Genomic DNA, 15,096 nt, shown 5'->3' with positions numbered 1-15,096 from the left:
TACTTTACCAGTATTTGTCCTTCATGAGTCAAATTTGACACCACCCCCCTTTTCTATGTTTTATGCACATCTCCCTATTATACACTTTATCACCTTGTTTCCATGGTGTAACAGAAATTGTCCAACCCTACGCATGTCCCTCAGAGCATTTGGTGTGCTCTGGCCAACTTCCGTTTACTAGTATTGACAGCCTGACTCAATGCCCTCAGACCAGAATCTACTAGGAGAACTCAGTTCCTTACTTGTGTTGGAGGCAAGAGGGGCCCACAATTTGCCATCCCTCCACCTCCAGTGTAGCAAGTGAGTTATTGAACTCTCAGAATTTAGCATACAGATTTCTCAGTTCTATAAGTGCTTGAGCAGGATAGTTCTGACACATGATGTACCTTTTCCCGGAGTCTGCCCTTGAGGTTATGTTCCAGTTATCCTAGTGACAGCTGGTGTGACAAAAGTGCCCTTAGTGGCTGCCTTCTCTTTTTTGTATCATTTTCTCATTTCTCTATTAGTTAACTGAACCTCTCAAAAAATTATTTTTACTTGAATATATTATCTCCATGTTCGTTCTTGAAGAAGCCACAGTAAGACATTTGACATGTGCGATACTAGGTGGAGGCGAGAAGGGAAGCTTCACAAGGGATTCGGCAGTTAAGAGGATGATGCTTCATGCAGTCTCTCCAGGATTTCAGAGAGGTGGTGACAGTGATAATGAAAATGACTATGGAGTTAGCTGTTATAAGTATTATCAGTGGTCTGAAGGAAAAAAAAAATAGGTTCAAACTCAATCTAAAATCTAAGGATGTGGTGGGAATGTCACAATATCTCTAAAGTGGCATCTAAAGAAAGTCGTTTCTTCTGTAGCTATAGAAGACTGAATGAAAAACTGAACTAAAAACCAGATCCTGTGTTAGATTATAAGAGTGGCAGAACTATGGAGAAGGCTGTTAAGGGCCTTGGCAGAGAAGGACCATGATCATGAAACCTGGGTCTGGGACACTTGGCTCCCTCATTCCTCCTTACTAGAAGAAGATTCTTTACTTCTCAGGAGACCACAGAGATAAATGCTATAAAATATATATGTCTTCCTAAGTATTTTTCCTCTTCTGTGACTTCCAGACCTTTAATTAACTATATTTAAGACTGAGCATGAGCCAATTGAGGAAGTACTGTATCCGCTTTAAGAATAAAGGGATTGTTCATCAAATGAACTGCAGAAACTGGCTAATATGTCCAGGGAGGTCCGGGGAAAGTATGCCTAGAAATAAATCTTTAGAATGACGGACAAAGGGTACATGGGAACTATAGAGCACACAGTAGATGGTAAAGCTATATTTACATAGTCACGTGAATTCAGATCTAAATATATGTATTTCGAAGTACAAACATCTACATCTATATGTGATAATATATCTAATTACATGTTTCTCTAAGAAATATTTTAATCCTAGAAAACAAAAAAAATACATACGAATAATAAGAAAAGAATAATCTTACATTAATCAATGTTGAATAATATTAAAATTTAAATCTATATCTTTAATAATTCTAAATGTACAGGAGAACAGTGTGAAAAAAATAAAATCTTGACAAGTGTCCAACACAGTCACTTAACAGATGACATCAGCTGCAGCTCTTTTCAAAATTAAAACGTAAGACACATATGCAGTTTTATTAAATGTACTTAAGATAGATATAAATATTCCACTTACCCTTACTTGACCCACAAAGGCATTGGCTTCTTCCTCCACCACAGACAGATTTCTAGGCAGATAGGGATCAAATACCGGAGCATTGTCATTGACATCTGTCACCACCACATTCACTGTGGCAGTGGAAGTCTTAAAAGAATAAAAATAATTAAATATATGAGGATCTATTTTTATTTTGTATTCAGTCAAGGGGTCATCCTGGTATTGGACAATCTGAAAAGTGTCTCATTCTTATTCCTAGTCCTAAAAAAGAAATAAATAAAAAGTAAAAAAAAAAAAAGAAGCTTGCAATTTTTAAGCACCTCAAAAAACAGATGGAAAAAGCAAATGATGATATCAAAGGGTAAATATCTTCTTGAAAATGTCAAATTCCTGGAGGCTTCCTCTCAGAAATGATTTTACTTTATCTCGTTCACATTGTATGAGTGGGAAGCTTTTGTTTAGACACATGCACTTCTTTATCTTTGGAATGCACCTTTTCTGTAGTTTTCATAACTTGTATTCTGACTGTTTTAAAATAAAGCTAGTTAAATGATAAAATAGCATGATACATCAAATGGCATTTTAAGACAAGTTAGTGCTACCAGAAAATACTGCCTTAGTAAGTTTATAGATTTATAACTATACCAAGGGTATGAACTTGTGGTAGTCATGAAATGATAATGTTATAAACACACAGCCTATGAAATTGTAAGCTGGTAAACCTTGGCAGTAGTCTGTGCTATCTAGTTAGAAGGTAGATCTCTGGCCTGCTGCAACCTGAAAATAGTATTAGGTCAACGAATTTTGCACAATCAAGAAACATCTTCATATTTGACTCAAGCTGGAAACTGCTCTCTCTATTTAAACCCTACGTACAGCACACAAGCTGTATCTAGATCTGTCACAGAGTGGAGTGGTTTACAGAAGGCTCAGAGCACAGACAGACCCCTAACCTAGACAGCAAGAAATCCAGTTTGCTATGGTATTAAAATATTTAGAAAGGTGCAAATAAAAAGCAGAAGAGAAAAGTAGGATGAAACTATCAAGAGAGAATCATCCAACCTTTGTTTTAAAAATACATACACAATTTCTATTAATTTGTAAGGAGTTTGTAGTGAGAAGCTGAAAATCTGAGAGTGAGTGAAACTGAAGAGGGTTTCCAGCAGTCATGGGGCTTGAGGAGTCCGGTAATCAACTGATATCCCAGCTATCAAGAAATCTTGGCAAATACCTCCCGGCTTTGTGTTGGGATCACTGAAGTTATATACTACCTGAGTAATGGTGCATGGGGACTAGACCAGGGCTTCCCAATAATAGGCCTTCCCAGACTTATTAATAAACTTAGCATTCAAACTCTGATTGTATTAAGGTGATCTGCCCCTATTTTAACAGAAGGAAACACATATCCTCTTTTCAGTAACATAACTTTATCCCAAATCCTCTATAATATTTTTAGACACAGTGTTCAATAATCATTGAAAAACTACCAGACATAGCAAGTAATTCTTGAGTTTTGGGTATATTGGTGGGCTTATCTTTTGAAATTCAGACAGATATTAACATATGATTTTGTCTCTATTTTTGTCTCATTTCTTTGTCTATGAACTGGGTATATTGGTGGGCTTATCTTTTGAAATTCATACAGATACTAATATATGATTTTGTCTCTATTTTTATATTTAAAGTTAAAGAATTTTTTTATTTAAAACATATACAAAGATGTCCAGAACAGAATGATGTAGCCAAAGTCTGGAAACAACTCAAACTATTCAGAACAGATGGTTCTATAGATTGTGTTCTATGCATTCAATGGAATTATATAAAGTACTCAAAATGTAACAACTACTGCCACAAATAATCTCCATGGATGAATTTCATGAACATAAACTTCAGTGAAAGAAATCAGACACAAAAGAGTACATAGTATTTGATTCCATCTACATAAATTTTTTTAAACAGTATTTCTATATAGGGCAATAAAAGTTAGAATGAGGCCACTTCGTAGAAGATGATAAGGAAGGGTCAGTGAGAGATAATCATGGGACCTCTGCAGCACTGATTAATTTGTTTTTTCTTATGAGTAGTTTGTTTACTATGTAAAAATTCATTAAGCTGTGCAATTACAGTTTCCACACTCTTCTGTGTAAATATTATTATGTTTTCACGAAGTCATTTAAAAGATGCATGCATGGAAAATATATACAGGTATGTATTATAAGTATATCTAAATACTTATAAAGACATTCAAATACTATTTAACTAGATGGAATTCAGATGACTGTATCTTCCCATTGTGATTTTTATATATATGTTCAAAATATTCTCCAAGAAGGCTATCATGCCTTCATCACAGGAAGTGTTTTTTAAATTTTGATTTAATTAAAATTTTCATTCAAGTTGAAACCAGTAAGAAGATAGATGTTTGCAGTTATCGTAGTTTCCAATTTGCCTGAGGTTGAACAAGACATTAAAATTGACAGCCTGGAGCCAAAATCTAAGAGTAACCATCCTGGAGTTTGCTGGGTTTGCTTCTGACCCCCTTCATGCCAGTGTATCTGTTTCTCTGTCAATCCATTGTAATATTTTGTCATCCTATCCTTAAAATTCCCATTATGCATACAATGGAAATGAATGTTTTCAGAGTGCTCAGTTAAACGCTGTGACCTGTAGGGGTGTAACCCAGAGCAGCACTGTATCACTAAGTCAACTCACAAGCCCACCACTGTGTGGAGACAGGAGCTGATATTCATGGAACATGTGAGCATCTCTCTTCATTTCGTAATGAAGTTTAGATAAAGTGAAAAAAAAAAAATCCATGTCTCTGGTAGAATATGAGGTCAAAACCATACCTAGAATAATTTCTAGCTTATATATTTCTTGAAAACTTATCCACAGACCACTTGCATCAGAAGCACTAGGTAATCAATAAAAATTAAGTCTGTTGAATCTACAGTTTTGAATCAATAGAAATAATTATAGATTGGCTATCTATAAAACATAAGCATGCAATTTTAACATGCATATATTTTTGCTTGTTTGTTTTGGGTAGGAGACAGAATTTTCACTCTGTTGCCCAGGTTGGAGTGCCCTGGCCTCACTGTAGCTTACAGCAACCTCAAACTCCTGCCTCAGCCTTTGGAGTAGCTGGGTCTACAGGTGCTCACCACAACACCAACTAATTTGTCTATTTTTGTAGAGACAGGGTCTCACTCTGCTCAGGCTGGCCTGAGCTCAAGGAATCCTGCATTGGCCTCCCAGAGTGTTAGGATTACAGGTATGAGTCACCATGCTCCACCTTCACGTAAATTGATTTTAGATTAATTCAGAAAGATGGCAGCAATATGCTTTGGTATTTGTTGCTTATTTAGGTAATATTCTTTAGTTGTTTAAGTTTAAATACTAGTAAATGAACATCAGCTATTTTAATTAAAACAAAAGAATAGGACTATGTGTCAGCTAACATTTTCATAACAATTTTAAAAAGTCAATTTATTTATGCTAATTAAATTTAAAAGTTATTAAATTAATAAACCTAATAAACCAAAAGTTACCTATTTTCTATCAAGGGAATTTATTTGAAATTCCAGTAGCTGGAAACTCTTGCAATTTATTACTAAATACCATAATTTATCCTTTTTATGGTAATTACTTTTATTAAGTATATCATAGATTTTATTTTGCTTTAAATCATAGATGACTTCTCAAAATACATATTCCATTCTCAAAAATGCATGTAGATATTTCTGTTGTAGCAAACAATTTAAATATACATTTATTTTTATAAACTAATAAGGTCTTGAAATAAGGATGCTAATATACCATAAAAAATGTAACCTGTAAAGTCATACTCAAGGAAAACCATGTATATTAATCTATACGAATAATTTTTAAATTCATGAAAATATACCTTAATTATCAGTATTTTACATCAACATATATCAACCTTTCTGTATTTTATATTGTGGACTTTGCTGATCCTTTCAAGCTATTTTTAAATTTGGAAATTTGGAACTGGGTTTATAGGTAGAAAATAATTAACAGGTTCAAATGTATTCATTCAGGAAATTTTGCTTATGTACTATAATATGTTATATATAATACATAATATAGTATGTATATTTAAATATAAACTTTAAAAAAGTTACATATATTATAAAATTTATATATTAAACATTAAAATATATACTTTATTCTATAATCATCTGTTTTTGTTCTAAAATCTTATTAAACCAGCTATATTGAAATTCAAAGTTATTTGAACTTCATACATTATCTTATGTATGTATTTTTGCTTTTGATAATGTTTGCTAAATTTTGATTATAATGTTAAATGCTCAACTTTTAAAGGTTAATTGTTTATTTATATCACTATGTCTAAAAGAAATTCAGGAAATAATATTACTTCAAGGCCAAAACAAAGATGCTAAGCTTACTGGTAATCTAAAGTTGTAAGAAAACATTACAAGTTGTAAGAAAATCATAATCAATAATTCAAGAGAATTTTACAGGGATCAAAACCATGACAGAATCAAGTTACCTATCATATCTATTAAAAAGGCAAACATTATTGCCAAACACATTGAATCTGGTCAGAAAGATCTGTGCTTCAGATCTTCACATTTTAAATTAAAAAAAAAATTCTGATCACTATTTGCATATATATGTATATATTTCCTTGCATATATAATCTTTAAATATTAATTATCTTTCACCTTTGTGTGGTTATTTACAGGTAATATGAGGAATTATGCTAAGCGAAACTTCTAAAAATAATTTTGATTCTTTATTTAAAAAAGGGAGGGTCAGACTCCTTCAGCATTCGCCTTTGCCTTTATATTTTGCTCCACTATGATGAAGAGCAAATGCCTAAAGTTGCAGAAGCCCTTTTGAAACCATTAGGTTTAAAAAAAAAAATGGGATGAATATAAACACACTAAAAATGACAGAGCCAAAAATATCCCCCAGGCATCTGGGCTTAGGTGATTCTCTTGCCTCAGCTTCCCAAGTAGCTGGGATTACAGGCACTGGCCACAACGCCCAGCTATTGGCCAGGACAGGGTTTGAACCCACCACCCTCAGTATACGGGGCTGGCACCCTACCCACTGAGCCACAGGCATCACCCTACTACCCCCCCCCCCAGTCATCTTCAAAGTCATTGTTGAGAGCCCCTGCACTATCCCTTCACTGTACACCTCTGGATTTTTTTCTCCTTCCATCTTAATTTTTAAATGTAAAGTTCAGTAATAATAAGCACGTTCATATTTTTGTATAACCATCATCACAATCTATCTCCAGAACTCTTCATCTAACAAAACTGAAACTCTATAATAGACTTAAGGATATCCAGTAGACAACTCCCCCTTCTCTCGTCCCTATCCCCTGGCAATCCACTATTCTGTTTCCCATCCCTGTGATTTTCACTATTCCAGTACTTCTAATAAGTGGAATCATACAGTATTTTATTGCATGTATGTACTGCATTTTGTTATTCATTCATCTGTGGATAGACAGGCTGCTTTCACATTTTAGCTATAGTGAAAAAGGGGGCTGTAAACATGGAAATACAATGTTTCCAATCTTTTGGATATATATTCAGAAGTATAATTGGCGGTCATAGGTAATTCTATTTTTAATTTTTGAGAAAATGACAAACAATTTTTCACAGTATCTGTGCCATTTTATATTGTTAATAACAGTGTGCCAGGGGCCCAGTTTTTCCACATCCTCACCAACCCTTTATTTACCTTTTTTTTGGTCTATTTTGGTTTGTTCTGTTCTTTTGCTGTTGTTGTTGCTCTTGATGGTGGTATGTTTTTTATAATAGCTACCTCACTGGATTTACTGGATGTGAGGTGGTACTTTATTATGGCCTTGATTTACATTTCCTTAATGTGTTGTGATGCTGAGTATCTTTTAATATGTTTACTGGGCATTTGTATACCTTCTTCGGACAAAAAGTCTATTGAAATATTTTGCTCATTTCTAAATCAGCATTTTATTATTAATTTTAAGAAGTTCTCTTGGCAGATGCCTGTAGTCCCAGCTACTTGGGAGGCTGAGGCAAGAGAATTGCCTAAGCCCAAGAGATGGAGGTTGCTGTGAGTTGTGACACCACAGCACTCTACCAAGGGCCACAAAGTGAGAGTCTGTCTCTTTAAAAAAAAAAGAAGTTCTCTGTATATTTTAGCTATTAACCCCTTAACACATACAATTTGAAAATATTTTTTCCCATTTCATGAGTTGCATTTTTATTGTGTTTGATGCCCCATTAAAAAAAGAAAAAACAACTCTCATGACGTCCAATTTGATTTATTTTTATTCTTTTGTTTCCTGCTCCTCTGGAATCATATCCAAGAAGTCATTGCCAGTTCAATGTCTTGAAAATTCATTCTGTTTTTCCCTGTGATTTTTATAGCTTTAAGTTTTAAATTTAGGTTTTGGATCACTGTGGAGGTAATTTCTGTGTATGATGTAAGGTATGGGTCCACCCTCATTCTTTTGCAATGAGGTTGTCTAGTTTTCCCACCAACATTTTTCAAAAATACTGTGTATTCCTCATTGAAGGTGATGGAAGCTACCTTGAAAATCACTGGAGCAAAGGAGTAAAGTTTTTCAATCCTCTATTATTTGGCATTGATTGGTCTCTAACTCTGCCTTTATGCCAATACCACTCTCTTTGGATTACTGTAGCTTTGTAGTAATTTTGAAATTGGGAAGTATGAGCTCTTCAGCTTTTTAATTATTTTTTTGTTTTGGCTATTTGGTGTACCTAATGATGTCATATAAATTTCAAGATTTTTCTATTTCTGTAAAAGTTATCATTGTGATTTGATAGGAATTGTATTAAGTCTGTAGATTGCTTGTGGGAGAATTGCCATTTTAATACTATTATAAGTATTCCAATCTATAAGCATGGGATGCCTTGTGATCTACTTATGTCTTGTTTAATTTCTTACCAGAATGATTTGTAGTTTTCGCTACACAAGTCTTGGGTTTACTTGATTGTCTTAATTCTTGATTATTTTATTCTTTTTGATGCTATTGTAAATAGAATTGCTTTCTTAATTTTAGTTTTGGATTGATTATCTCTAGTACATAGAAATGCAAATGAATTATGTATGTTGATTTTTGTATCTGTTTATTAGCTAATGTTTGTGTGTGTGTATGTGTAAGGCATCTATAGGGTTCTCTTTCTATAACATCATATCATCTCTAAGCAGAGATAATTTTTCTTCTTCCTTCCCAAATTTGATGTCTTTTGTTTCTTTTTTTCTTGACTAATTGCTCTGGCAATGATATCTGGTACAATTTTTAACAGAAGTGGTAAAAAGCAAGCATTATTGTCTTGCCTTGGATATGAATAACTACTAAAATATAAAAAAAAAATCTGTACTTATGATAACTAAAGAAATAATCATTTACAACAACATATAGATATTTTATATATTATTAATAAAATTTAGTGAAGGAAAAATATAATCAAACTTTATTTCTTCAATATTGTCTACAAAAAATGAACAATGACCAATTGAATGTGAGTTCTCTTCCCCGCCGGGCCCATTTTGGTGGCTTTTCATGACATTTTTACATTTTTGCTGGCAGTTTCTTCAAATTAACAGCCAGTGCCAGTAATAATTTTTATTTAAACAAATTCCATCCATCTGTGGTCTGTGTTTATTAAGAATACTTCTCAAAACCCATAATTATTAAAGGTAAAAAGTCTATTTTATTGTAATTCTTACAAATGACTTAAGTTTAAAGATTTAGACAAACAAGTGTTATCAGGGCTGGGATGGATGCGGTGGCTCACATCTGTAAGCCTAGCACTCTGGGAGGCCAAGGTGGGAAGATTATTTGAGCTCAGGTGTTTGAAACTATCCAGTGCTAGAGTGAGATCCTGTCTGTACTAAAAAAATAGAAAAATTAGCAGGACATTGTGGTCAGCGCCTATTGTCCCAATGACTTTGGAGGCTGAGGCAAGATGAGTGCTTGAACCCAGGAATTTGAGGGTGCTGTGAACTAAGCTGATGCCAACAGCACTCTAACCTGGGCAACAGAGTGAGATCCTGTCTCAAAATAAATAAATAAATAAATAAATAAATAAATAAATAAATAAATAAATAAGAAGATGTTATTAAGATGATGGAATCCTATTTTTATGCAGTCACTTTCTTTTGGAACCCACTGTCTATGCCCACATATAAATATGTCCCTAAAACTATATAAATGATGAAATTACGTGAAGAAAACATTTGCATGCTTACAATCTAAGTATTTTGTTCTCTACTGATATTTCCAATATAAATTTTAGAACATAAAATAAAATTTACTCAAATAGATTATAATTTAAAAGCTGAATGAGACCTGATTGATTATAAGAATAAGACAATAGGAACAAGAAATGCTGAGTGACCTGGCCAATGAGAATTAAATTACACAGGTAAATTACTGAAAAATGCCTAAAAGAGGGCAGAACCACTAATTTTAACCCTGAATGTATATTGTTTTTGAATGGGCAAAACTACAATTACTAGATGATGACTATGCCAGATATCTAAATATACCATTTATTTTCCATCTGTGCTTTTGACTAAGACATTTTGTTTTTATAGGTAGACTTAAAATGTCCCAGCCAAAATTACTGCTATTAGTTTTTGATTTATAATGTGACACATTACAAACCTATGTATTATCTTTCCTTTCTTATTTTCTGTCCTATTGGTTGATCTAAATGCTCCTTTTTAATTTCACTTTGTTCTAATAATACCTCTTACTCTATGCTAAATAAATAATTAGCAAATTATTTAAAAAATGATTTTTTTAAATTATTTTTTGAAATAAATATTCCTCTTCCTCTTTAGAATATTCATCCTCAGTTATTGCCTGGCCAAGTTTCCCATTAAACTTTCATCATAAGTCAAGTTCTTCAATTATTTCCTCTAGAGACTCTCACTGACTTCTTCGCCTACATCTAACACAGGCACACTATAATAATCAAGGACATTGCATTAATTAAAAATTAATCTTAGGTTTTATTTTTCTTCGCTTTTCTATTATCTAACTACTTTCTATTAGCCTCGTTATTTTCTAAAATTTGTCTGTATATTTTATTCTCTACATATCATTCTTTATCCAATGTCTGAAAAATGTCACATAGCTTATTATGGGCAGACTGCAATTACCAAATTTAACTATTTCTATCTATCGGTGTCACTTTCAATTAATACGACAAAACTATTCAGGCATCCATTTTATTTAATGTCATAGTAAAATTTACTCAAAAATCCTTCACAAATAAACATGAGGAGGGCAGCATTAGCCAACATATTGACTATATAGGGAAGTTATTTCAAGTAAAGTTGAAATTATACAGGGAAGTTATTTCAAGTAAATTGGAAGGTACATTGCAATTTATATCAGGTGGGTCTTGCTTATATAACACATCTATACTGGTTTTGGAATTATTTCTTGACAGCAGCACTGAGGTGGCGCAAAATCATTCCACTAAAGACAAAAACAAAAATAAAATGAAACTGAACTAAACTAACTCATGGCACAGAAATGGTGAAAAAATAATTACTAACAATTGTTACATTACAATGCTTTGAATTCAATTTGGTGGTGGTCGTGAACAGGATAGTTCAAAGAATATAGACAAGTGACTTTAAAACATTTCAGAATGATTAACAATGTATTTATTTTTTAAAACTGATTTTTAGGTCCAGGGAAATAGAGTTTATCTTCTCTAGCATTATGGACCCATTTATACTACTTTGATCATCAAGGATTCCTCAAGGTTCTGAGTGCTACTTACAAAGATCTGTGGAATCAAGAGGGATGGGAGGGAGGGGGAGAATGGGCAGAGGGAGGGTGACTGGTGGGATTACACCTGTGGTACATCTTACAAGGGTACATGTGAAATTTAGTAAATGTAGAATATAAATGTCTTAACGCAATTCTAAGAAAATGCCAGGAAGGCTATGTTAGCCAGTGTGATGAAAATGTGTCAAACTGTTTATAAAACCAGTGCCTGGTGCCCCATGATCGCATTAATGTACACAGCTATGATTTAATAATAATAATAATAATAATAACAACAACAATAACGATCTGTGGAATCAATCATATCAGTTTCCTAAGTACTTAAGGGTGTTTATTAAAGAATCTACTTTCTATATTACATCCTCACACTCTAAGTGACACTGAATGAAACTGAACCCAGCATATCAAACTATCAGAACACATTTTATAGTGCTGTGAAGATGGTAGACACAATGGGAGAATTGTTAGAATAAAGCAGATTTCATCTTCTGTGTAAGTTGGGTAACGATGCTCATCCCAAGTAAGTGTTCTCTCCAATTTAGGTTGCAAGACAGATTCAGAGGATAGGTGCATCTGTAAAAATGCCCCTTGGAGAAAAGAGCATTTCTCGCAGTAATTGTAAGTTATTATAAGTTGCTCCAGGTGAAAAGGATTGATTTGCGCCTGTAATAAATTGTTTTAAGATTCCCACACTACAGGCTCTGTTTCCCTAAACCATTTTCAAATCCCTTTCCCAGGGAGTGTACTCACCCCGTCCGGCCTGCCATCTGACGCTGTGATGATCAGAATGTAGCGATCCGTGCTTTCCCTGTCCAGTGCTTTCCCTAAGGTTAGAATCCCCGTACTAGTGACAGAGAAAACAAACAAGAAAGGCAGAAGAGATACATCAGAAGGAGAGTCTACTCAGCATAGTGAACTGTTTTGATAGTTTTTTTTCTCTCTCAGCAATCACAGCTTGAGCATTAAAAATGTATGACACTACGATTCATATTGAAAATTTTAGGGCTGTCAAGTTTCTCAGCAATAATGATGAGTTACAAAACTGAGACAACTGTGTCTATGCTCTGGTTTTCAGGAAAACAAACAAACAAACACAGAAATTCAAAACAAAACTGTGCTTAATTTATTCTGGGAAGAACAATATCAATCTTACTTGCAATGACTTCAAAAGTAAAAGATTCGTTATTCTTTAACAGTCTCACATTTATTTGAGACAAGGAATGGTTGCTTACAACTAAGCTAACCATCCTCAAATTCATGCCACATAGATGTCTATTATGAAAATGAAAAACAACTAAATTCCATTTTGACAAACCCTATGGATAAAAGTATATTTTTTCTTTGTTTCTAATTTCAAAACAATAGAGGGTCCTTGTAGAAAATCAGAAAATATTTAGAATATATTTTAATTATAGTGATTATAAATACTTTGTAATATTTTTGTTTTATATAATCACATTTAAATAAATGTCTTCCACCAAGAAATCAGTTTGTGTATTTCATATTCCTTTGAAGAAAACACTATTTTTTTGCATTCAATCTCTCAATTTATAATGTATAAAATAAATCTTTTGTAGATGCACTAATAATTTTATTATTTTGTTATTCATTTAAAATTTAGGCAGTGTACAGTGGGAGATAAACATCATTTTGGCAAATTCTTGTAGAATTTTTCTAATGCTATCTGTGACCTTTTCACTGATTTGATGCTTCAAGATATTGAAGACTTTATATACCAATGTAAGTTATTTTTTATATCTGCTTAGTTATACTGCTCTCTAAAACAAATTCTACATTTATTTCTTAGATTTTATTATTTAATACTGTATTGGACACTGTATATGCCTTAACAAGAGCTTCCTGTAGAAGAGAATTTATCTGAATATAATAACACATTGAAGTTTTATCAAGTATTAAAACACAATTTGTTTCTGGTTATTAAAAAGCTTTCCTTTTAAGGTAAGTCCTCTTATTGTAACAATGGAGTTTAAAAAGTTTGTATGACATATGGTAGTTTAGTACAGAGTCAAAACTAATGAATGAGCATCAGAATCACAGTTACTCTATTTGTTTTATTTTGTTATGGTGTTTAATATGGTCTTAGAACTTTTAAAATTTCTAAACATATGGCATGACTATGAAAAACTGACTTTGCTTCTCATACATTTTAAAAATGTTTTGTCAAATAACTGAAAACTAATTCTCAGAGTCTGTTCACAACAATCAGGTTTGGATCAGCCTTCTCTACTGCAGATGGTTCAGATAATCTCATTTTAAAATAAAATTAAATGAGAAAAGTAAAACGTTTGTTGCTTCTGAGATTTATTCACAAGTAAGAAATAGGACATCTAAAAACTTACTCATAGTTCAATAAAATAAATATAAAAATTGAGTTATTGTTTTCTTCTCTGTCTCAGCTTAAGATCTCTATATTCTTATATTCTTCCTTTATATTTTTCCTTGCATAATAAATTAGAAAACTGCTAAAAAATTAGGGCCATATGACACATTAGGGCCCTATGACACATCAACATATAATTCTTTATGATGTTATTATTGCAGTGGAGAGAGTCCTTTCCTTAAGATGATGTGTGCCTTGTAACCCAACGTTGTAGGCGATTCTTTAAGCTATTTGGTAAATGGAAGAGAGAAAGAGTAAGTAGTGTCTATTAGTATTTATTGCTGAAAAACTAGTTGAAGGATCTGTGTGAGCATCCTTTCATGAAACAGCTGATAAGGAGGAGTCTTCTTGCCACCTAGATAGAGGATATCAGGACAATATAATATTCAATTGTGTATATGGGCCATCCATTCATCCACTGATGAATGCTTATGTCTTAGAGAGTACTTTAAAATGTTTGATTGCTTGGACTTTGACATGGCTTTATATGATAAATAATAATTGATGATTAACATACTCAGACCAATAGAGAAAGTCAGGTTTTGGAAGCAGTTCAGGAAAAAGATGTTGATAGCATGAGAAAATGTGGTAGAGTGAAGAGTATTAGAGGTAGTTGGATTTCATTATATATTTTGAAAGTAATCCTAGCACCCAGGGAAGCTGAGGCAGGTGGTTAATTGAGTCAGGAATAAGAGACCAGCCTGAGCAAGAGTGGGACCCCATCTCTACTAAAAAAAAAAAAAAAAAAACAAAATAGCAGGTGTGGTGGTGGGTGCATTTAGTCCAAGCTACCTGGGAGGCTGAGGAAGGAGGATCACTTGAGGCCAAAAGTTTGAGGTTGCTGTGAGCTATGATGGAATAGCACTCTACCCAGGGTGACAGAGTGAGACTCTGTCTTGAAAAACATAAAAAGAAAGAAAGTAGAGCTGAACTATCAGAAAAGGAAATGCATAAAATTTTCACTATACACAGTATTATTTAATATTCAATGTAACCATAAAGTTTACACTGTTTTAAAAATACAAATTTAAATTTAGTATCAAAATTAGTCACCATACAATTAAAAATACCACAAACAAAAATATTTTATTATAAAATTTGAGTCAGAGACTAGAATTTAAAAGTCTCTTATTTCACATTTTGCTTTTGAGTGATAGATCACATAGGCTATGATACAATGACAG

The 15,096-nt window shown here is 33.0% G+C and overlaps 1 protein-coding gene across 1 annotated transcript in view; it reads right to left on the bottom strand.

Moving 5' to 3' along the window:
* Window positions 1-15,096, bottom strand: part of LOC128581091 (protocadherin-15-like) — a 724,065-nt gene that overhangs the window by 206,883 nt on the left and 502,086 nt on the right. The window contains exons 18-19 of the mRNA XM_053583500.1: window positions 12,262-12,355; window positions 1,707-1,835 (exon numbers count right to left, since the gene is read on the bottom strand). Of these exons, the coding sequence (XP_053439475.1) occupies window positions 1,707-1,835; window positions 12,262-12,355 (223 nt within the window). The remainder of the gene's footprint in view (window positions 1-1,706; window positions 1,836-12,261; window positions 12,356-15,096) is intronic.

This window comes from Nycticebus coucang, chromosome 3 (assembly GCF_027406575.1).
Source record: "Nycticebus coucang isolate mNycCou1 chromosome 3, mNycCou1.pri, whole genome shotgun sequence".
In the NCBI taxonomy this organism is placed as follows: Eukaryota; Metazoa; Chordata; class Mammalia; order Primates; family Lorisidae; genus Nycticebus; species Nycticebus coucang.
Note: the sequence above shows the minus strand (reverse complement) of the source record. Positions and strands in the feature narration are given on the sequence as shown.